The 22,666-nt window shown below is 39.6% G+C and overlaps 1 protein-coding gene across 1 annotated transcript in view; it reads right to left on the reverse strand.

The window, feature by feature from the left end:
• The window catches only part of MTTP (microsomal triglyceride transfer protein), a 36,812-nt gene extending 16,901 nt beyond the window's left edge, over nt 1-19,911 (reverse strand). The window contains exons 1-8 of the mRNA XM_089527090.1: nt 19,887-19,911; nt 18,367-18,503; nt 16,298-16,405; nt 14,095-14,202; nt 12,109-12,248; nt 10,606-10,756; nt 2,068-2,228; nt 1,322-1,490 (exon numbers count right to left, since the gene is read on the reverse strand). Of these exons, the coding sequence (XP_089383216.1) occupies nt 1,322-1,490; nt 2,068-2,228; nt 10,606-10,756; nt 12,109-12,248; nt 14,095-14,202; nt 16,298-16,405; nt 18,367-18,503; nt 19,887-19,896 (984 nt within the window). The 5' untranslated portion in view covers nt 19,897-19,911. The remainder of the gene's footprint in view (nt 1-1,321; nt 1,491-2,067; nt 2,229-10,605; nt 10,757-12,108; nt 12,249-14,094; nt 14,203-16,297; nt 16,406-18,366; nt 18,504-19,886) is intronic.
• Nucleotides 19,912-22,666: the final 2,755 nt, after the last annotated feature.

Consider the following 22,666-nt stretch of genomic DNA (forward strand, 5'->3'; position numbering starts at 1 on the left):
GGGTGGGCAGGGGAGATAGACAGGGATTGTGGCTGGCAAAAGACAGCTTTGATCTCTCTCTCTCTATAGACTACAATGTTGACCATAGAGCCGATATCCCATCCTCCAACTAGGATATAATTTGTAAACTTTCCACTAAGGGATTGTCAGTCTTGTTGTTAATGTATTGCATAACTATTGTTTTCATTCACAAGTACAAACCCTTGTTATTGTCTTTACTGAAAACAAGGCCCATTGTTGACTTCCTAAAGACTCTTACAACCCAGCCTGAAGTATGCATATCCTATAGCAAGCCCTGCTCTGTTCAAAGGGACTCATTTCCAACAAGTAATTACATAATATTTAAGCTTTATACAGTATTGTCAGAACTACACTTCCATTTCGTTCATACAAAGCATTTTCTCAGCACAATCTTTTTAAATTAGGACTTTACTACATGAGGCTGGAAAGTGGAATTTTAACAGGACAAAAGCATCTTGGGCTGGTAGTTATTATTCACCATAATGTATTTCCCAATGCTGCATTGCATTTCATTTGTAATGCACCTTTTCATTGACAGTTAAAACCAATCAATAGGCTCCTAATCTCATTGCTATTCCATTGCTGCCTTCATGGTATAGGTTCCTTCCAGTGTAGTTCTGCTTCTCAGACAATCAAGTGGTGTGAGTAGGCATGATTTTGCTCCTCTCCTCCTTACAGGGTGACCAGACATCCTAACCACAAAGGAGGACAAGGCACCATAAAATGTAGGACACTGAAGAAAAATGGAGGAGGTGACCAAAGAAAAGCTAAAAACACTCATATAAATGTAAACACGTGCTCTTAGATATGCTCAAAAAGGACATTTTGGAATTCTTCCTGGAGAGAAAATTGAAACGTACGACATGTCACCCTGCTTTCATGCAGTAATCGCACTGCCAACTGCTTAGTGAAGCCAACTGTTGTGTCCACATTCATCCAGCAGCTGGCTTCGGTAGGCAGTTGACAGCTGGGATTGCTTGCCCCTTCCCTTCCTCCTGAAGCATGGGGCTGCTGTGTGAATGTGCACACAGCAGCCCCATGCATTGGGAGGTGGTTAGCAGCCACGATTGCTCACTCCCCCACGTCCTCCCATTAGTAGCGTTTGCAATGTGGAAAACAGATCACACAATCATGGATCACTAAAGCGTTATCATGGAGGAAAGTATGATAAGAAATGATACCAAATCAGTATGCTTCCATTCTTAAACTAGCATGAATATGGTGGGGCAGCAGGCTAGTTTGAAAAAGTCTTTAGAGCAGTGAAATAAAGTGTGTTTCCTTTACTATCATTGGCACTTACAATTAAAGATTTAAGTAGTAACTCATTTGGGTGAGAAGCAAACCCGCAAGCATAGAGGAACCGCTCCTGGAGGACAGATGCATTCTTGTTTTTGAAATCCAGAAAATCCAGCATGGCTTCTAGAGAAGCTGAGGTCTGTGCAGAGGCTATAGCATCAACTAACTGGGGACTGGAAAGCAGAACAAGGCAGCAAAATAAAATTTTAAAAATCATATTTTTAAAAATTGTTTAATCATGTTTTAATTTTTATATCTTGTGGGTTTTATTTATTTTTATAAACACTAAAAACACATAAAATAATGATTATCAGATAACAATTCAAACATTTATACAAGCCGTTGCCATTTTTTTATCATCATTCCTTTTCAGTCAGTGACTGCCTATCTTTTAACTATAATTACCTAAATTCTGTACTTCCTATGATTTATCTGATTTTGTAAGACATTGTTTTTGATTATGTAAGACATTGCAAGTTTAAGATGGATGCGCTAAACTAGGGGAGTTCAGTCATGGAAACCCACTGGGTGACCTTGGGCAAGTCACACTTTCTCAGCCTCAGAGAAGGTAAAGGCAACCCCCTCTGGACAAATCTTGCCAAGAAAACCCTGTAATAGATTTGCCTTAGGGTTGCCATGAGTTGAAAATGACTTAAAAGTAGACAACTACCACCACAACAATGCAGCCCAAGGGCCACACTTTGTCCACCCCTATACTAGTCATTGCAAAAGAAGTTGCCAGTAACTCACAGTACTCCCACATTTCTTTCACTTCGCAGTATCTGGAGGATTTCTTCTTTTGAAGCTTTTCTTAAATTCTGAATAAAAGACAAAAATCCTCTTACAGCATCAGCTTTGGAAAGATTTTCTGGTTCCAACTGTTTTCGGATAGCTTCCCAATGCTGAAAAACCTGTCAGAAAAGGACACAAGGACACAGTAAATCATTTGTACTGGTTTATGGATGCAGTTTGGGGTGTTGTTTTGTTGCCACTGGGCAAAAATATTAACTGCCCATAATTCAACATGAATGGAAAAGAAATATTCAGTTTTAGCATGAACAACTTTATAGCATATCAAGTAAAAACTGACCATCTGATCCCTCCATGGTCTCAGCTTGCAGCTTGTTTCATTTCTTCCTCAGAATTCAAAAGGTGCCAAAGAAAAAGTAAACACATAATACAACCAAGAAACCTGTTGAGGGGAATGTGCTTCTAAATGGGTGCTCAACAAGCAGAAGAAGACATGATTCTTTCTTAGACCTTTTAGTATTATAGTTCCCTGAATCCTGCAGACAGAATAACCCAGTGATGGCGAACCTATAGCACACGTGCCAGAGGTGGCACTCAGAGCCCTCTCTGTGGGCATACATGCTGTCTCTGTAGCACAGAGTTTGCCAGAGTTTCTTACTAGAAAGCCAGAGGGACGTGGCACTTTGCAATAAATAAGTGGGGTCTGGGTTGCAGTTTGGGCACTCGGTCTGTAAAAGGTTCACCATCACTGGCATAACCCATGCCAGCTAGGGCATTTTAGGAGTTATTATTATATTATTATAATCCAAATAAAGATATTTTCTAAGGTCTAATATGCACTTCTTTGAGAAGTCAGGTCTTCTATATTTCCTAAGGTTTTTAGTTTCTGAACTGCTACATATGCCCAGAATAGTACTCTTCATAATACTGCCATTTGTTTTCAATGCTGCGACTTTCGCTTGGTTTGTATGCAATGTTTAATACTTTGTTAAATATGTAATTTATCAAGACGAACAGGATACAAATACATAATAAGTAAAATGGAATGGAATGAAAAAGTCCATGTCCCCATTCCTCAAAATTGCAAGCACTAGAGAGGGACAGAAGCAAGTCTGTCCTAAATGTGTCTTAAAGTACATTTCCCCCTTTATTTTCTAGTATATTAGTGAAATGCATGGTTGCTTATTGGTCATATAGGAAAAAGTACACTAAAGGCACAATTATACGATAGCTAAGGACAACCTGCTCTTCACTGGGGTCTATGTATGCTTTAATTTTCTGTCCTAGCTCTGCTCACCATACACATCATCATAATGCCAGGCATTTGGCTTGCAATTTGCATCTCTCATATCCTGTATTCAACTTCTTTGTAATATCAATATGTGAAAACTGAATGCTATTTTGATAGTAAGTTTGGACAACAGCAAAAATGCATACAGACAATTAGGAATGAGAAGAAGAGGAGGAGGAGAGTTATTTAAGAAGTGTATCACTAAATTAGCAGCAATCAACAATTTTAAAAAAGCAGATGCCATAAACTGGCTAGAGACATGGGTGAACTATTAGATGACAAGAGTGTTAAACTTTTAACAATTTTATGCAAGCATACATCATATGTTCCTCATCTCAGTCGCCTGAGCATGTATTGCTGAGACCAACAACAGTGAGCACTAGCTATAGTCACAACAGATTGACCTACACAGCACTTGCTTTGCAATTTGAGGCCATTTTAATGTGCATCAGATCCTTGGGTATCCATCTGTTGTTAGTGCATCTGGCACTTGCTCTTCCTGGAAGTAGACCAAGTCTACGAAAGCTTACACTACCACTTCTTTCACACAGTTAGTCTCAAGGGTGTTATAAGATCCCTTTGCATACTAATATTCCAGTCTAACATGGCTGTGTCTGAATTCTATGCATATGCAACATAGCCCCAGACTTACTTCTGGATTGACAGATCACAGTAATTTGTACCAGCCTTCCCTCATCTCAAAACTGTTGTCATTACTTTAAAATCCTACACATTTACCAGAGAGTAAATGTTACACCCTTGAAGACAAGGGGTATATATGTCTTCCGAGAAGACATATATAGGATTGGACTGCCACTCTTCAACAATATTTTGACTCTTGCAGTGCAATCTTAGGCATCCTTATTCACAAGTAAACAAAAAAGCTTCCTCCCCGGTTACATTTTATAACATTTCAGCCTTAGGATCTTTAACTCTACTAATTTTCAGAACAATGGATATTCTGTAATGTGGCTTTTGGGTTCCCCAAGAGGAAAACATATGGTTGCCCTTTCAAACAACCTCCCTTAGATAAACTGAGTGAGTATTTCAGCCTGTGCTATCACATGCCTCCACTTCTGTTATCCAGTGTTATCTATAGCATTCATTGGAGAAAGCTCAGCTGTTCTTTCCAGTAATGTTTATTGCAGGCCTCCTAACTGGGAAACCACATCAACGCCAGCTCAGCCTTTGCTAAAATATCCTATCTGCTGCGTAGGGTCAGTGTTATTAACATGATGCTATCCACAAATAGCACCAGGACAGGACAGAGTTCATCTTACCTGAGTTGTAAGTAAATATAATTAGTTAATAATGAGTGAGATGGAGGCTATTTCCTGTGGATCAATGATGTGCAGAGGTGTGTTAATGACCCAGGACACAGATGGAGACACTTAACTTCATCTGGTCATTATTGCATAGTACTATTGACATTCTAACTATAGAGTAGGGGTGTGAATCATGTGGCACAGTCAGTCCTATTGGACTGTAACTCCAAGCAGCCCTAGCCACCATAGCCAACAATAAGGCATACTAAGAGCTGCTGTCCAACCACATCTGGAAGACTTTGCTTGCCAGCCCTCCTACAAAAATTCAGAACAGCTTTCTGTTTATTGTGGAAGGATAAATGGATTCACCGCTGAGCAACGCAACTTTTCATGGTGAGGGATTTTTTTTAAGACAACTGGGGTTGCATAATAGCTAAGTGAATGAGTTAAGTCCCTAGTTCAGATTATAACTTAATCCACAAACTCACTAGATGGGCATGAGCTACCTATCAGTCCCAGATCTTTCCTCCATCTGCAGTATGAGGATACATGGAAGTACAGAAGAAAGGAGATGCTGCCTGAATACACAAGCCCAAGCAAACATAATGGTTATTGAGAATAAAGACTATACTTAGGGATCAATTTGGAATGTGTAAAATATTCACATAGATTTCCTTGTGAAGCTATACAACAAGAATTGGCAAGGTCTATTGAGGGTGGTGTCTTTGCCTTCCTCTGCATGAGAGAGTGTGACTTGCCTAAGGTTGCCCAGTGAGTTTTCATGCCCAAGGGGGATTTGAACCTTGGTCTCCAGAGTCATAAATCCAGTGCTCAAATCTATATATCACACTGGTATATACTGGTTCTCTAGCTTTATGGAACCAGTTTTTTAAAGGGCACTTTTGCTGAGAACCTGAATGTATTTTAGCTGCTGGCTTAGTGTTAATATTTATTATTTTGGTATCTTTTGTTTGGTTAAACTGATTGTATTTCTTATTTTTGTTGTTTAATGTATTTTCAATGTTTTTATATTCTCTTAAAAATGTGTGCCTTATTTTGACATGCCATACATCCACTCATGGAGTGGAGCTAAACCAACCTTCCTAGCTTTCTAAGAACTTGACAGCAATGAAACAAGTGAGATAGAGATGACAACTCAGAGCAAATATGACCGAAAACTACCTACAGTGGGGCAACAAAGATAGCAAAAGAGGCTTTTTTTGGCTGCTGTCATTGCATCATCACATAACCATCACAAACCAGAGCTGTTTCAAATGGTCAAGGATCTGTTACAATCATGCCTAAAGATTGTTTACAAAGATTGTTTATCTGTTACAATCATGCCTCCAGGGGGCCCTCCAGCGCTGGTGGCCCCCCCAGCTTTTTTGCCGGTCTCTGACAGGGCCTAGGGCCCCGTCAGGGGCCAGCAAAGATAGGGAGGCCTCGCCCCCGGAGGGTGGAAGCTCCGCCCCTGGCATGCAGCCCCGCCCCTGGAGGGTGGAAGCTCCACCCCCCGGCACATGGACCCGCCCTGGAGGGTGGAAGCTCCACCCCCAGCAGGTGGCCCCGCCCCGGAGGGTTGAAGCTCCACCCCCGGCTTCGGTCCCCCAGTCGCCTGAGGGACAGCAACCCGGCCCCCGGCTCAAAAAGGTTGCCTATCCCTGTACTAGAGCATGCAGTAGCTTCTCCACTACAGGGGATCCTGGATGAAGTCGATTATCTAGATTCATTTTACTTTCATTTCAGATCAAGTTATGGAACAGAGACAGCTTTGGTCACCTGGGTGGACAAACTACACCAAGAACTGGACAGGGAGAGTGTGTCCCTGTTAGTTCTTCTGGACCTCTTCTGGCTTTTGATACCATTGGCTATAGTATCCTTCGGTGAGCCTTGGTGGGGTAGGGCTTGGAAGTATGGCTCCATTCTTACTTGAAGGGGCATTTTCAGAGGGTAATGTTGGGGGGTTTCTGCTCAACTTCTTGGCCATTGGCCTGCAAAGTCCCTCTGTTTCATTTCCTATGCTATTTAACATATACATGAAACTTCTGGGAGAGTTTGTCTGGAGTTTTGAGGTCTGGTATCACCAGTATGCTGATCATGTCCAGCTCTATTACTTCTTTCCACCTAATTCTAAGGAAGCAGTTTCTGTGCAAAATCAGTGCCTGGCAGCTGTGATGGACTGGATGAGGGCAAACAAACTGAAGCTTAATCCAGACAAAACAGAGGTGCTCCTCATCAGTTAAAAGTCATCATTTCCAAACATGGCATTCAGAAAAAGCAAGCTCAGAGCAACTGAGCCACGCCATGTGATCTTGACACGTTTTGGTCTGATGCCACTACTTTTCAAAAGTGTGTCCATTCAAACATACTTCTTTCTTGGTTGCAGTCAAATGCTTGGCTTGGTCTTTCCCATCACCACACACTCTCCAGGAATTACATCAGCTATCTTAATTCTAATTTCAAAAATCCTAAACAAGCATTTCAAACATCCTAAAGAAACATGAAGTTGAAGGCTTTCATGGCCAGCATCCATAGTTTTTTGTGGGTTTTTCGGGCTATGTGGCCATGTTCTAGAAAGTTTCTTCCTGACGTTTTGCCAGCATCTGTAGCTGGCATCTTTACAACGTTTCTCTGAAGATGCCAGCCACAGATGCTGGTGAAATGTCAGGAAGAAACTCTTCTAGAACATGGCCACATAGCCTGAAAAACCCACAAAAAACTATCCTAAAGAAACACTGAAACATTTTAGCACATGCAACATCACTGTGACTGAAAATTTCTGGTAAAGAATTACTAGGGACCTAGTGCAGGGCAGAAAAATTCAGACAACCTTTCTTATCTACAAATTTACGTGTGAAGGATAGACACACCTTCTTGGAGTGAGTCTACTATTTTCTTAGCATTTAGCCAACTCAGTGAAAACATCCAAACCAAACAGAAATATAAAGAAATTTTAGTTCAGTGTATGGACAATGCTATCTCAATATATTTAGAGAAGCTCTGTTCAGTGAAATGGGCAGACCTACTGTTCCCAAGGCCATCATCTGTCCAGTGAAACTTTGAACAGTCTAGAATTCTGAAATGTAGCTGCATTACTTATTTATATCTGATGTTATAGTTATGCTTCAGTTGTAGCAGAGCAAACTCGAGTTTGCATGGCTACAGTTACAGTAGCATCCAATTACTGGCAAGCAAGGCCGAAGTAGTTGGCATGGCCGCCTGCCGGAGACACACCCTTATGAACTTACTCCTAGAAAAGACAGGCAAGGGAGTTATACTAGTTTTCCTTTGCTTTCAATGGTACTTTAGTTGATGAGAATCACCGTTGGTTATCCCAAGCTGCCAAGGAACAAGAGCTTGCAACTGATGGTTTAAGGGTGACTGCCGTCAAAGAAAAATAATCAAGTGTACCCCATTTAAATGTTCACTTGCAGCTCAATACTTTGTTCTAGCAATCTTAGCTCTGAAGAAACAATTTATCTCTCTCATCTTCTTCTTGCTCCATTCACTTTCTCTTATGTGTTTTTCCTTTCTAATTTGCAAGGTTGCTCAGTTATGAGTTTTTTATAAGACTGAAATCAATAATTGTTTGATAAATAAATGAATAAGGAAAAGCACAAACACTGTTGTGTAGACACAAAAGGTTTTTTAAAAAATGTCTGTGTCCTTATGTAGTTGGTGGAGATGGATGAATCAGTACTTAAACACTAGAACCCCATGCATGTCCAATTTAGAAGCAAGCTCAATTTAATTCAGTTGGAATTAATTTCAAGTAAATGAAATTACTTGAAATTAAGGAAATTAATTGCTGCTAAAACAAAGTCAGAGAGAATGAAATTTCACTATAAACTATTTCGCCTTGAATTACTAGGTCAGTTCCATGAATTATTCATTGAAATCACTGTTTCCCAGCTCTAAATGAGTTCCAAACAAAGTAGGAAACAATGGCATAAAGGAAAGATAGGATTTTAGCAAACACAAAGCCACTGTGTATGCACACAAAGATACTTAAGTGCTATATACTATTATTATCTCTCCAGATACCATGCTCTGTTTATAGCTCTTTTCTTTTCATAGCACTTACAGTAAAATACAGTAACCAGTGAAAAAGCAAGAGTTTATTTACCGAATTCTGTTAGCTTTATCAAGAAAATCCTAGGCCTCCTTCCTTTCCACAGTAGGAAAGTTTAAACAAGGCAAAGCAGCTTTGCCTGGTGTTATCATGGTATCTCTGCAATTAAATTCTCCATTCACATGACTCGTGCAAATATTCAAAGACACCAGTAACCATGCCCATTGTCTCATGCCATTGCAAGCACCTTTTCCTTTGCAAGTTGGGGTGTCATTTGGGGTGTGTGGACTGCAGTGGGTGATACCTTGGGGGGTCACTCGGTGAAATTGTGGGAAAGGACTGCCTTCCAGTGTGTAATAATAATAATAATAATTTGTTTTATTTATATACCGCTATTCCAAAGATCATAGCGGTGAACAGCAAGTAAGCAAATTAGCAAGTAAGCTAATTTGCCCCCAACAGTCTGGGTACTCATTTTAGCGACCTCGGAAGGATGCAAGCCTGAGTCGAGCTTGGGCCCTTTTGCTGGTCTTGAACTCGCAACCTTGTGGTTTTGAGTGAATGGCTGCAGTACAGGCATTTAACCACTGCGCCACCAGGGCTCCAGCGCCACCAGGGCTCCACCAGGTGTACTGCTGCGCCTCTCCATGAGTGGACTGGGACTCCACCCAACCCACCCAAAGGAAGCTGGCTGGCATGTTGGGTGTCCTGGTTCACCTCCCTATCAGCGGCAAGGAAACCGGCCTCTCTTCCTCAGTGCCTTGTGCAACTAGTCATGACAGACTATTGGCCTAGCAGTTCCAAGCAGCAAAGGGGTCAAGTGTCTAAGCTTTTCCCATCAAGGGCTCCAGGAGTCCACCCAGGAATTCCATATTGCTTCCCTCCTGTTTCACGGCTGGACCTTCCACACACACTATTTGGTTACCTACCATCATTTCAGACCCTGACAGGGGGGCAAACGAGAAAGCTCACCTGTGCATATCTCCCCATGAGATGAGTCCCAGACAGCTTCCACTTCAGGGGCTTTCAGTGTACAAATGCTTGGAGGCCGTTCCCTTTGTAAAATGCCACCTTGACCTCCTCCCCTTGGGATGTTGTGGATACACTAGGTAGACCAGAACAGTCCGGGAGATAAATAGTCCCTCCGGGTGCCCCAGTCCACCAGCTTTTGGCAGCAAAGAGGGACAGTGGCCTAACCTACCCCTGAGAGACCATTGTCCTGGCTGGGAGATGTGCCAGACAGCCTGGAGGTGACAACGTGAGTTACTGCACTGGAGTGACGCCACTGTTTGCACAGTAAAAAAGACAATTTAAATTTGTTCCAGCTGGAATCACTTCTTTGTGGCATATGCTTTGTCATCCTGCAACCCCTCACTTCTTTTGCCTTCCTCCTATTTTGCTGAAGTTCTGGTCTCATTTGCAAAGTCCTGTCCAGCCTTATTCCCCTGCCTCATTTTAGCCACATTTTCTAGATAGCTTCTTGTTGGCTGTAGGGCTGATACATCAATAATGGCAAACCATCCGGGTCATCACACAAAATTACTCATACCCCTAAGACAAACAAGTCAAAGAGTATGTGAAAGACAGAGGCCATTATGTCACAGGGCTGAAGAAAACATTTCTGAGACGTAATGTGAATAGGTACATAAATTTAAATATGACAGGGCAGATTAACTTTTTCAAAATCCTGGAAGGTCTGAAACTATGCAAAGTATGTATGCGTGTGTAGATTCTTCCAGTGTTTGCATGCCCTGAATGGGATCTAAATTATTTTTTATTAGATAGAGCAATATAATAGGGAAACTAGGTGGGGCACACTTCATCCATTTTAATTTTTCACCTGCAGGACTTAAAGGCCATAATCAAATGTGAACACATTTGTAAAAAGTGTTGACCTTTTAATTACTTACTGAGGGACAATTTCTGCATTCATCTGGGACAGGCTCTGCCATGAGTGAAATGGCAACATAATTTGAATCCAGAGCTTTGACAATGTTGGCAGCTTGCTTCCCAGGCATCACCCTTGGCCCAGCTTCTGTTGATTTCAGGTCCATTTTCTGCCTGTATGCACACATATTGAAACAAAGACTTAAATCTTGGTCTTAACCAAAGAAATATGTTCCAAATGATAGCAATATCCTTATAATTACAGTTGGCCCTTCACATTTGCAGCTTTGACCTTTGCAGCTTTGATTATTTGCAGTTTGGTTAATATGCTCTCTCTGGGAATCTCTAGATCCTATGGAACAACTCTGCCAGAAGCTGACCATAGAGTTGGGCTGGAGAATAGAAGTTCATAGAAAAAGCACTTCTCTAGGCATTTCTACATCCTCCAGCATGACTGTATGATCAACTTCTGGCAGCTGTTGACCACACAATTGAACTGGAGGACCTGGAGATTCCTAGAGAGGTGTTCTCATAGGTAAAAAGAATAGCATTTTTTTTTAATTTGCAGTTTTTCCACAATCATCCCTAACCCTAGCCAATGTGGAGGGACCACTCTACTGAATACAATACTTCATGCCAGAAGCTTGGATCATATTCTTCATCCCTACTAGAGTTTATTCAATTAAGCGATGGGATTTACCTATGTGTTGACTCAGTAGTCAAGAATTAATTTAATGGATCTACTCTTGTTTGGACTAACTGATAAGCTTCAAACTAATGTTCATAGGTAAGGGCAGTAAGGCCACCACATTTGAAGCTATCTATAATGGAATAGTGGTCATAAGCACAGAGCATCCTGAGAAATTCAAGGCATCAAGAAGAACTCTTTAGCTCTACAGATCACTAACATCTTCAAACCACAACATAGATTCTGGAGCTTATTACACAGCTTTGAAAAGCGACTTACTGCTCCTGAATTGAATTCTAATTTGGGCTTCATCCGAATACTATCTCATGAATTTTAGCCGCCACTGCTGCCAGCCGGGAGCAGCCTGGGTAACTTCCGGCTAGAATCCGGGTTCAGCTGGACAGTTTGCAAAGCTGGAGCTTCCCAGCTTTGCAAATCAGCTGGCTGAACTCAGATTCTAGCTGGAAGTTGGCCGGGCTGCACCCGCCTGGCGGTGGCAGCAAAAATCCATGCGATAGTATCCTGATGCAGCCCGTATTAGAATTCAATTTAAGAGCAGTAAGTTGCTTTTTAAAGCTGTGCAATAAGCTCATCTGATATATAGACTGATCAAAATTAGGAAATACATATAATACCTGATGATGAAAAGCAATAACAAAATCCTATTAAATGGCTCTGTCATTCATACAATACAAAACAGTTTTTGAAGTATTTTCTTTTTGTGCTTTAAATTGTTGCATCTGTATCATCAATAACAGGCAACTGGTTAGCTATAAAAGGGTTATCAACTGGATATAGGAACCAAAGTTCTGCAAGTTAACCAAACAGGTCACCTTACTTTGAAACTACTTTTGCATCAACTGTTCGGTCAATGTGTGCATTTAAAACGTGATTTTCCTCTGCCCGCACAGATTTAATGAAGGTGTCTTCCAGCACATATATTGTAGCTGAAGTGGATTTTTTGCTGACATCTAAGAGCTGAAAAATAATTCACATATTTTTATTATTTATGTAAATACATAAATAAAATGAGATCATAAAAACACACAAAACACACAACAACTTTAATATATGCCTGATATATACTAATATGTAGTTATAATACATGGAATAGATGGTACTTTCAATTGCTTTATCTGTTGCTATAGTTCTCAGGGTTTTTTATTTTTATTTTTTACTAACAGATGACATTTTCTTTGTCATGTCACAAAGCATTCAGTGGCAATTCCAAGCCATGAGCAGCAACATTTATTCCTACTCAGAGGCTGAGAATTTAAAAATTCCAGGATACCTTGCAGAAAAAAAGACAACATGAAAAGGACTGCATGATTATGTAGTTCTGATTTAAAGGCATTCCTCCTCCTTACTGGATGGTAAGATTTTTACTGGTAACAGTAAGATTTTTGGAAAAGTGGCTTGAAGTTGTCTTTTCTGAAGCCACATTGAAACTCCATCAACCACACCGCCGGCTCCCAAGGCAGCTGGAGTGCTCATGTCATGGCCACATGATATGGCTTCAAGCCTGGAAGAAGTGGAAAAACTGCTTCTTTTTGAAACAGCTTTTCTCTGCCTAAGGCGCCTGGAGGTCACTTTCCTGCTGGCTTCAAGGCATGTGTCATCTAAACACCACATATTCAAGTCAACCTGAAAGCACCTCTTTTTGCCTGTCTGTTTAGCCCCTTGTATCTTTTTTTTTTAAAAGAAGCTCTCCAGAGCCAATAGTGAACAAAGGTACAGAAGAGATGTCTGGCAAATTTTGTCTATAGTGTTATGAAATTAGAATGTTTATTGGCCATACTGCACACCCAGCTTCTCTCATCCTTCCTCTCCCATCTCCTGACTGGCAAAGCTATGTAAGGATTCAAAAGCAGCATCAAAAAGTCCCAGCCAGTAATAAACAAGACTTTCTGTTGCAAGAACTCTTTGCCGTAGTCTGTCTTCTCCATTTAACAAGAGGTGAAAGACCTCGGCACTATATGTGGCAATTGCATCAGGTCACTTGATGGACACAGATGTTTAAAGGGGAAGAGACAACAGATGCATTCAAAAAGTCTCACTTTAAGTCTCTGGCATTTCCAGACAAGACTTGGGAAGTTGTAAGCCTGAAATCGTGGAGAACTATTGCCACTCTGTGCAGACAATATTGAGGAAAATGGAACAGTGATATATTTATATGCCATTCACACTTTGTGGTTTCACACTGTAGCACTTGTGTGCACATTCAGCCCACTAGCAGAGTCCATATTTAAAATAAACATATTTCACAATCCCTTGAAGTAAATTTACAACAGCAGCCATAACAAATGAACAATCATTTGCTGCTTTTGTAAGACACTCAAATGCACTTGCTCTTCCCTAACTAATTACTCTGCAACAGGACATCAAATAGCCAGAGAAAACTTCCATATATTAATATGGAGGATATATTAATGGCTATTGGCTCTGATAGCCAAAAAGAGTGCAGCCTCTTTATTCAGTGTTCCTGTTTCATTGTTTGCCAGCTGCTGGAAATGAATGTACACTGCAAACATTCTTTCAGTTTGTGAGGTTCCCAGCTACAGTTAGGTGGCCACTGCAGAAAACAAAGTGATGTCCTATAAGGATCTTTGGTGGGATCCAACAAAACAAGCCTTATGTCAGAATCCTATCATTTGGAAAGATGCATTGTTCTTCTGCATAAGGCATTATTCATTACTTTATTCCAAGTCCTGCATAAGGCATTATTCATTACTCTATTCCAAGTCCCGCTGTAGAGGACTTCCTTGTATGCAATAATTTGACATTATGTTTGTATTATTTGTAGAAGGTGTTAAATATACTATACCCGGTTATGACTGGTAAAACCTGTCCGTTCTAACTTGCAAGACTTTATTTTAGTGACTTGGTTTTGTCGCGTCTGGTAAGTAACATTGCATTTCCCACAGATATCCACCTAGAGAACAGATGACAAAACAATATCATTTTGGAGCATCTAAGACTTTCTGGGCCACAATGTCAAGGCCAGATTAGATGTTATATTTGTTTGGGTAGAAGAGGAAATCTCTCATTAGTACTATAAAGAAACTCCTCTGCATGCAAACTGCACCTTCAGAAGAGTGATTTTCTTTAGGAAAGAAGCAAGGAGGAAAAATAAAGAATTTCACAGCAGCTGCAAGCCTGATCATTATCACATGCCCCAATCTGTTGCTATTTAGATTTGATAAAATTACTTTAAAAATGTTTTTAATGCATTTAACATCACATTTAATTTGACTCTTAGTAAATATAAGAGACTGGGAACCAGTGTGGTGAAGTGCTTTGAACATTGGGCTATGTCTCTAGAGACAAGGGTTCAAATCAAACATGAAAAACCCCTGGATGATCTTGGTGACACGCTCTTCGCCTCAGAGAAAGGCCAATGAAACCACCTGTCTGAACAAATCTTGCTTTGAAATCCCCATGATAGGGTCACCACTCACCTTAGGGTAGCCATAAGTTGGAAATGACTTGAAGGCACACAACAACATCAACAAAATATAGCAGAAAATATAGGAGGCTATGTCAGAAATTTTCAGTCTAAAGCTAAACACTAGGTTTAACTTGTAATGTTATTGTACTGTATGTGCCTGGCCATCTTCTCTCAGTGCTTTTCCTTTCCTCTCCCACTTTCCCCTCCTTCTCCTTCTTACTGATTCAGTCTTGACACTCAGAGCCAGATTAGATGTCATTCCATTCATGTAATTAGCAATCGTGTGAATGGTTTTAGAAAATGTACTGCAGCTGCAGAGGTCCTTTGTCTTCAACATTGCTGTCTTGATCTGGATTTGACCTCCACAACTGCTTTTTGTTGGGGAAGAAAATGCTCTCCCATTTGTTATGTTCCATTTTTAATGTTATGGATAGGAGCTTCCGCTCCAATGCATATAGCAGGTATATACCCTGCAGATCTGAACAGACTCCAAGAATTTATGGCGACCCCAAGAATTTCATAGGGTTTTGTAGGTCAAGGAATATTCAGGGGCGGTTTTGCTAGTTCCTTCCTCTGAAATATAGCCTACATCATCTGGTATTCATTGGTAGTCTCTCATACAAGTATTAACTAGAGCTGACCCTTAGCTTACTTGGTTTCCAAGATCAAATGGGATCTGGTTGCTTTAGGGTATTTAACCTGTAAGATGTGCTATAATCACTGAGTCCCAAAACTCTGGAGTTTATCAGACAAGGGAAATTGGAAGTATAATGCAATGGCAATCTGAACACAATCATGGGATTTAACGTTATTGCGTGATAACCCACTACACGCAAATTTGGGCAATGGTAAATCTGAATGCAATCATGTGGTTTCATGTTATTGCGTGATAGACTGCCACACACAAATTCAGGCAATGGCACGCTATTTTTGGGCAATGGGAAGCCAGTTCGAGCGCAATGCGCATTCACGTAATTGCACTAAACTAGCGACTTTCTTTTCATTCGAATTTAAGAGAAATTCCTCCTGTTTGATAAACTCCATAGAAACTGCCAGAAAATTTCTCTTCCTCTGGAGAAAGTAATTGAAATGGTCCCTCCAATTTCGCTGCCAACAAGAGAATTTCAAGAGGTTGTTTGTATACATAACCCACCAACCTTTGTTCATAAAACACCAAAATTGTTCTTCTACATGCCATGTATTTTTCAACAATGAATGACATTATGGTGAAAGAATATTATGTGGAAAAGCAATGGGAATTTCCACTGTTCAGGTGCATCATATACCCATTTATCCCGTATTTCCAACAGTACTACGAACTGGCTCTTCAACAGAGATTAAATATCTTCATTTTTACTACTGGTGCTTTAGTTATGTATACATTTGAATTTATATATTAATAATCAATGTTTGCTAATTTCATAAACAGCTGGGTCTTTTGTCCTTTTTTGATGATACATTTTCTCTTTTTATGGTGAGCCAAAGTGGCTACCCTTGTGAATTCAAGGGTACTCAGAATATATTTCATGCTAACAATTAACATTCAATATTGCTTAATTTGTATAATTTAGTACAGTACCTCACTGGCAGTCCCAGAATGCATCTGTATCTGAAACAAGCTAGCCAAACCTCTTTTGAGATTTTGAATAACTGCAGGTTCTTTTTCATAGGAGTAGAAGGTTTTAATCTGAGGAACATAGAAAGGGGGGGGGGGGGATAGAGAAAGTGAAGTGTAATATGCATAAGATTTCACTTGAAAATCACATTTCAGAATTCAGACATGTTACAGAAACTAATTATGTAAATATTATTCAGCCAATGTGTACTGTTGATAGTGTGCTGTTGTTATTTTGCATTCCACCATGGCATATACTCCATGTAGCTGAAAGCACAGGAAAAGCAAAACAAGAACATATTAGTCAGTATGACAACAAACTGACTGATACCAATCCATTTCAAAGCAATCCAAATAAGCAACGCTTCAAGACATTTAACATAGTGATATTTAAAAATCACCACAACATAGACAAGACCAACACATTAAATGGTGTTATTTATACATAGTTAAAATACACAAGCCAGAGCCAGAGCCAGATATGATATCATTTTCCTATGTGATCAGACATGAGTAAAGTGTCGCATGCAGGAAAAAGCATTTTAAAAGTTCTGGATGCACAAGGATCTGGGGGATGAAGTCTTTCTTGCAATGGGTATGTAGGCATACATACTTTATGTATATTTATTTATTTCATTTGTACATCATCTGTCTTGCAGAGTGGGATGCAAGGTGGCTCACAGAGAGAATCAATTAAGAAATGTTAACAATAAAAAACTTTTAAAAACAATTTAAAATCACCTTATTCAATAGTATAAAATAATTTACATGCAAAAGTTTTTTTAAAAAAAAAACACCCCACATACTTTCAGAAGAGCATAGGCTCACTCTCCAGTTCAAAAATAAATTCAATAATAGAATTACTTCTCCATGGTCTTATGAGGGAATGTCATTCCATTATTTTATTCACCTTTGAATTAACAGCTGCCAATCAGAGCAGATGGAGAAACAGCCTAACTTTAACCTTGGATAAGACAGCTTCCACTCTCTATGCCTCCAAACCACATTTGGAGACACATCCTTTTTTAATGTAAGGAAATGACACAGAATATACCTGATACTCTCACATTTCATCATAATTCCTGTCTGCACAGCCCAGCAGAAATTTCAAGATAACATATATCTTACACTTTGACCAGGCTATAATTCGGCAAACGCTAGGCTCAAGTAAGACAGCAGCATAGAAACGTGTCAGACACACAGTGGACTTTGAACTTCCAGGTAATAGTTGTACTTAACACAAGACATCTGTACTTAACACAAGACTTTTCACCATTAACTACACACTCAAGGAGCTGCAGCCTGCAAGATTTCCCTCCCCAGAGCCCTTACACATTACAAAATGAGATTGCAAGGAATACGTTCTCTGTTTCAGGCTGTCTGTTGCCACATGTTTGCATCATGGTAATATGTGTCATCAGTGTCCTTGTGGTGATGTAATGAAGCTGTAATCTGTGTGATGCAATTGAGCAAAATCTGTTTTGTTATGCAAAGGAAAAAGCAAAGAAGATTTGTAACTCCTGACAGATGTGATGTGGAAAAGAAGCAAAGTCTCAGGACTCTGAAATAAAGAGAGATGATTTCATTCTTGAATATATCACAAAGTGCTTGGGCCTGGAAATATTTTTATGGCTTTCCTCAGGGGATTACATCTTTAAAATCCTTCCCACAAGTCTTACATTACAAAGTGAGACTGCAAGAAGACTGCAGGGGATTACAAATTTAAAATCAGTATGCAGGGGTTCTAAGAAGAGCATCTCAAAAGCATCTGCCCTTCAATTGATAGCCATTCAAAGATATCAAGGGGTAGGCAGATGGATAAAAGGGGTGGCTGTTTTCTTTTCTGTTTGTTTGTTTGTTTGTTTGGGCGGTTTTTTTTTTTTGGTACATAAGAAAGGTATTACAGGCCATGTCCCATCTAAAAAAAAAAATCAAGCCTTAAAGCCAAACTCACCTGAAATATATTCTTTTTACATTTGCTGAAAGAATAAATAGAAACTTCAAAATAAAGACTTCCCTCTTGGCTTCCTTACCTTTCCTCGAATCCAGTGCAGAACCACAGGCCTTTTCAAAGCAGTCAGATGCTCTTTTTCTATTAGTTCATCTGTCTTTTTCCCTTTAAAAATATTTTTCCCAGCAGGACGCTCATTCACATTTTCAACGGTTACATCTTTAAACTGGAAAAGTAGAAAGGACAATAGGATAAATATGCCTGTTTTGCATTTGCAGAGATTTCTCACTAATATTTTTACTTCTCCCTCAGTTATGCTTTCAATGTACACCTTGTGTTATTGCTGTACAATATCTATAAATTCTGAAGCCACTTTTCAAAACCATCCTATAAATTGTAAAATCTTCAAGCTACTGGATTCAGATCCTATCTGAAAAGACAAAGAGTAGGATGGTGCCTACACATGCCAAACACAGGCAATTGAACCTTACTTCTGTACTAGTGACTGGACTGTATTATCTCTGTGTGTATGTACATATATCCATGAAATCAGGAATTCTGGTAAATTGTATGGACAATTGTGGTCAGGGCAGGGGGCACTTTTCACCCATAATGAAGTGCTCCATCCCATTTTCAGCTGAAAAGTTGTTTTAAAAAGTCTTCCAGAAATGATTGAAAAACTTGATTCCACTTCTAGGTTTTCAATTGATTTTGGGTGGAGCTACAATTTAGGGGCATTTTTCAGACTACATTCAAAAAACCTTTGAGAGCTCAGGATTAGGGAAGGCTTTAAATGAGGGAGATCTGAATGAGACCTATGGGGCACACTTTCCATATCCCTGCACTATGTCCATATCCAATGTGCCCTGTGTACCTTGCCCTTTATGCCAAAACAGCATAAGATGTCATACTCTCCTGATACTGAGATCTGCTCCATGCCCAAGCTTGTCAAAGCAAGGGCTGGGAACAAACCATATCTGAACTGTCATAACAAAAACTGTGTCACACACAGTGCAGTATCAAAGAAGCTGCAGTGAGGAGCTAGATAAAGGAAGCAAGGAGGCAGTTCTTAGGGTTCTTTCTTCCTACCAGTTCTTTAAAAAGTTACTTTTTTGGACCACATTTCCAGAAATCTCCAGCCAGAAGTCCTTATGCAGTTACTGAAAATAATATTGCATGCAATGCAATAGACTATATTTCCAAGTCAGTAAATTTAATACTGAGAACCAGCATAATGTAATGGTTTGAGTGCTAGACTTCAGCTCTACGAGACCAGGGTTCGAATCCCTGGGAGAAGCTGAGAAAATCATACACTCTTAGCCTTAGACGACGGCAGTGCCACTTCTGAACAAATCTTGCCATATGTTGGAATAAACATGAAGGCACATAACAAACCAAAAACTTTAACACTTCAGTCTTGAATATTGAGCCCACCCCTTAGGTTTAAATATATTCACTATTTTTGCATTTAGTGTGTCATTTCATCTAGAAGCAGCAAATTAATTTCATTTCAACTCCTTATCCCATACTTCATAGACATTTCTTACATAAGCCAAAAAAAACCCCAAAAACAATTTGTGTAATATGTTGTTTCACTTTAACTGCTTACCATAATTTTGATCAACTGATCATCATCATTATTGGGGTTTCTCCATACTAAGTTGACATCCACATCAGATGAAATTCGGTAACCCACACTCTCCTGTGGCGAACCTTTCACCCTGTTGATAATTACTTCCGTGGTATAGGTAAATTTATATAACTTGTCATTGTTTATCTGTGGACCAGTATTGTGGCCTGTATAGGGGAAGGAAAAACAGAAATGTAGAAGCATCTTGTCAGTGTGAGGATCATGCATCTGATCATATTCTCTCTCTCTCTCCCTCACACATTGCTTAAAATGAGAAGTTACACAGCTCAAGCCTTTCTGGGAATTATATTCTCCATTAGCCTGAAGATACATTTGCATGAAGCCAGGGTGATGGACACATTTGCTTAGTAATTAAATAATAACACTCTTTACTTGCTCAGAAGCATTTCCTTCTCTATAGTACCCAGTAAGTAGTATTTAACATGTTCCTTTAGGTACATTGTGGTATTGAACCATTGTTTATTGTTGTAATGGACTGGATGAAAGCAAATTGAAATTTAATCCAGACAAGACAGAGGTGCTCCTGATCAGTCAGAAGGCAGGTCAGGCAATAAGGACTTTGCCTGTCCTGGAAGGGGTTACACTTCCCATGAAATCTCAGATTCTTTTGTTTTGTTTTGTTTTTTAAAAAAAAGAGGAAACCCAGGAAGAAAAGTGTGTGTGTGGGGGGGGGGGGTTGTCTTAGAGACTATTTTCCATTGTATGTAAAGTCTGTCTATGTTTTAGTATTTGGTGTCTCCTAATAAAAATTATCAATATTTTTTTTAAAAAATCTCAGATTCAAGCTTAGGTGTTCTCTTAGAGTCTACCCTGAGCCCAGTTTTTAGCAGCAGCTAGGGGTGCATTTGCTAAAACTGGTGTGCCAGATGCACCTGTTCCTTGAGATGTCAGATCTGGCTATTGTGACACATGCCTTGTTTACATCATGTTCAGATTTCTATAACATATTCTATGTGGATCATCTCTTTTTTTCTAGCCAAGTTAATTTTTTTTCATTTCCTGGAGTATCCACATGGCCAAAAGGAGGGGCCTGCCTGCATGAATATCTCTCCAATACCACTTGAACTGAGAACAGCCACATCTTGACAAAATGCAGGCTTGTGACTAACATCGTCATTATTTCCCCTTCTGTATGATTTTTTAAATATCTTTGCCTGATGAAGAAGCCCATGGAAGTTTTGGAAGCTTGCAACATTTATTCTGTGCATTTTGGTTGGCCCCAAAAGTTATAACTGTTTTATGGATTTTTGACATTAGTGTACAGTCTATGTGGGGCTACCTTTGGAAACTGTTTGAAAACTTGAGAGGGTCCAAAATGCGGCAGCCAGAATGTTGACCAGGGCCAGTTACAGGGAGCATATAACTCTCTTGTTAAAAGAGCTTCATTGTTATCAGTTTGGTTTTAGACACAATTCAAAGTCCTGCTCATGACCTATGAAGCCCTATGTGGCTTAGCTTCAGACTATTTGAAAGGCCATATCTCGCCATAAAAACCTGCCAGATTTTTTTTTAAACAAAAACCTACAAAGGAAGCCTTTATCTCTGTCCTGCCACTGTCACAGGTTCACATGGTAAGGACACAAGAGAGAACCTTCTCAGTGGCGACTCTGGAACTCCCTTCCACAGGAGGCTAGGCTGGACTTCTCCCTGTTTTCTTTTTGCCGGCAAGCAAAAACCTCTTTGTTTAAGCAGGGTCTTCATGTGTAAGCAGGGAAGCTTATTATTGTGTGTTGTTGTTTTTAAAACTTTTGTATGTCTTTTAAATGATGTGAGGGTTTAAAATTTTATTGTTCAAGTTTTTAATTTACTTTCTTTTGGAAGCTGCTGTGGGTTCTGGGAGAAATAAGGAAATAAATAAATAAATAAATAAGCAAGCAAGCAAGCTGGCATACTGTAGGAGAGGAACAGAAAAGTGAAGGAGCATGAAAAGGAACAGAAGGCTTCATGACAGTGTACATGGATGACTGGAATCCTGAAACAGGACAGTATGCACTGCAACAGTTTGTTGCAGGCTCCACTGATATCAACTAGCAATACTTCAAGACTGAAATCTGAAATTGCACATAGCTTTTGAGGGATGGCTCCAATATCACAGTAGTTCTGAATCTGTTTCAGGTTTGTCTTAACTAAAGGAGTTATCCAACGTGCTGAACCTATTCTAGGGATAGTGATAGGGATTAAAACCTACAGCAAATTCACTGCTTCATTGACATTGGAAACACTGATACTGGTTTTAAACTGTATCTTGATTGCTTGTTTGTTTAGTTATATTCTACCCTATATGCAAGGATTTTAAGGTAGTGTGTAATAAAATCAATTTGGACAGATTAAAACAATTTAAAAATTAGTCTGAACTTATACTTACCCATTTATAATACTTAAAACAGTACGTTTTAAAAACAGTTAAAAAAATTAAACTGCCCATATGTGCAAATTTGAATGAAATAAATGATATTCTAAAAGCTTTAATAACCAGCCATGTTTTTATTTGGCACTGGCATGACAGCAGCATTGGCACCAATCAGACGTTTAAAGGTAAATATTCTAAGGCATCTGGGGTGCCACAGTAGACAAGGCCCTTTTGAAACTAAGGAGTCTTGCTGGATATTTTTAAATAGATGATGGCTGGCATTATGTATTGCAGTTACAGATTTGTTACCCAGAGTCAGTGACTCATTCAAGTCTTTTACTCCAAGTCTCAAGTATCTGCTTTCAAGTCTTAGGTTGAGTT

This window comes from Sceloporus occidentalis, unplaced genomic scaffold (genome assembly GCF_023333645.1).
Source record: "Sceloporus occidentalis isolate IW3139 unplaced genomic scaffold, rSceOcc1.0.p SCAF_5, whole genome shotgun sequence".
NCBI lineage: Eukaryota > Metazoa > Chordata > Lepidosauria > Squamata > Phrynosomatidae > Sceloporus > Sceloporus occidentalis.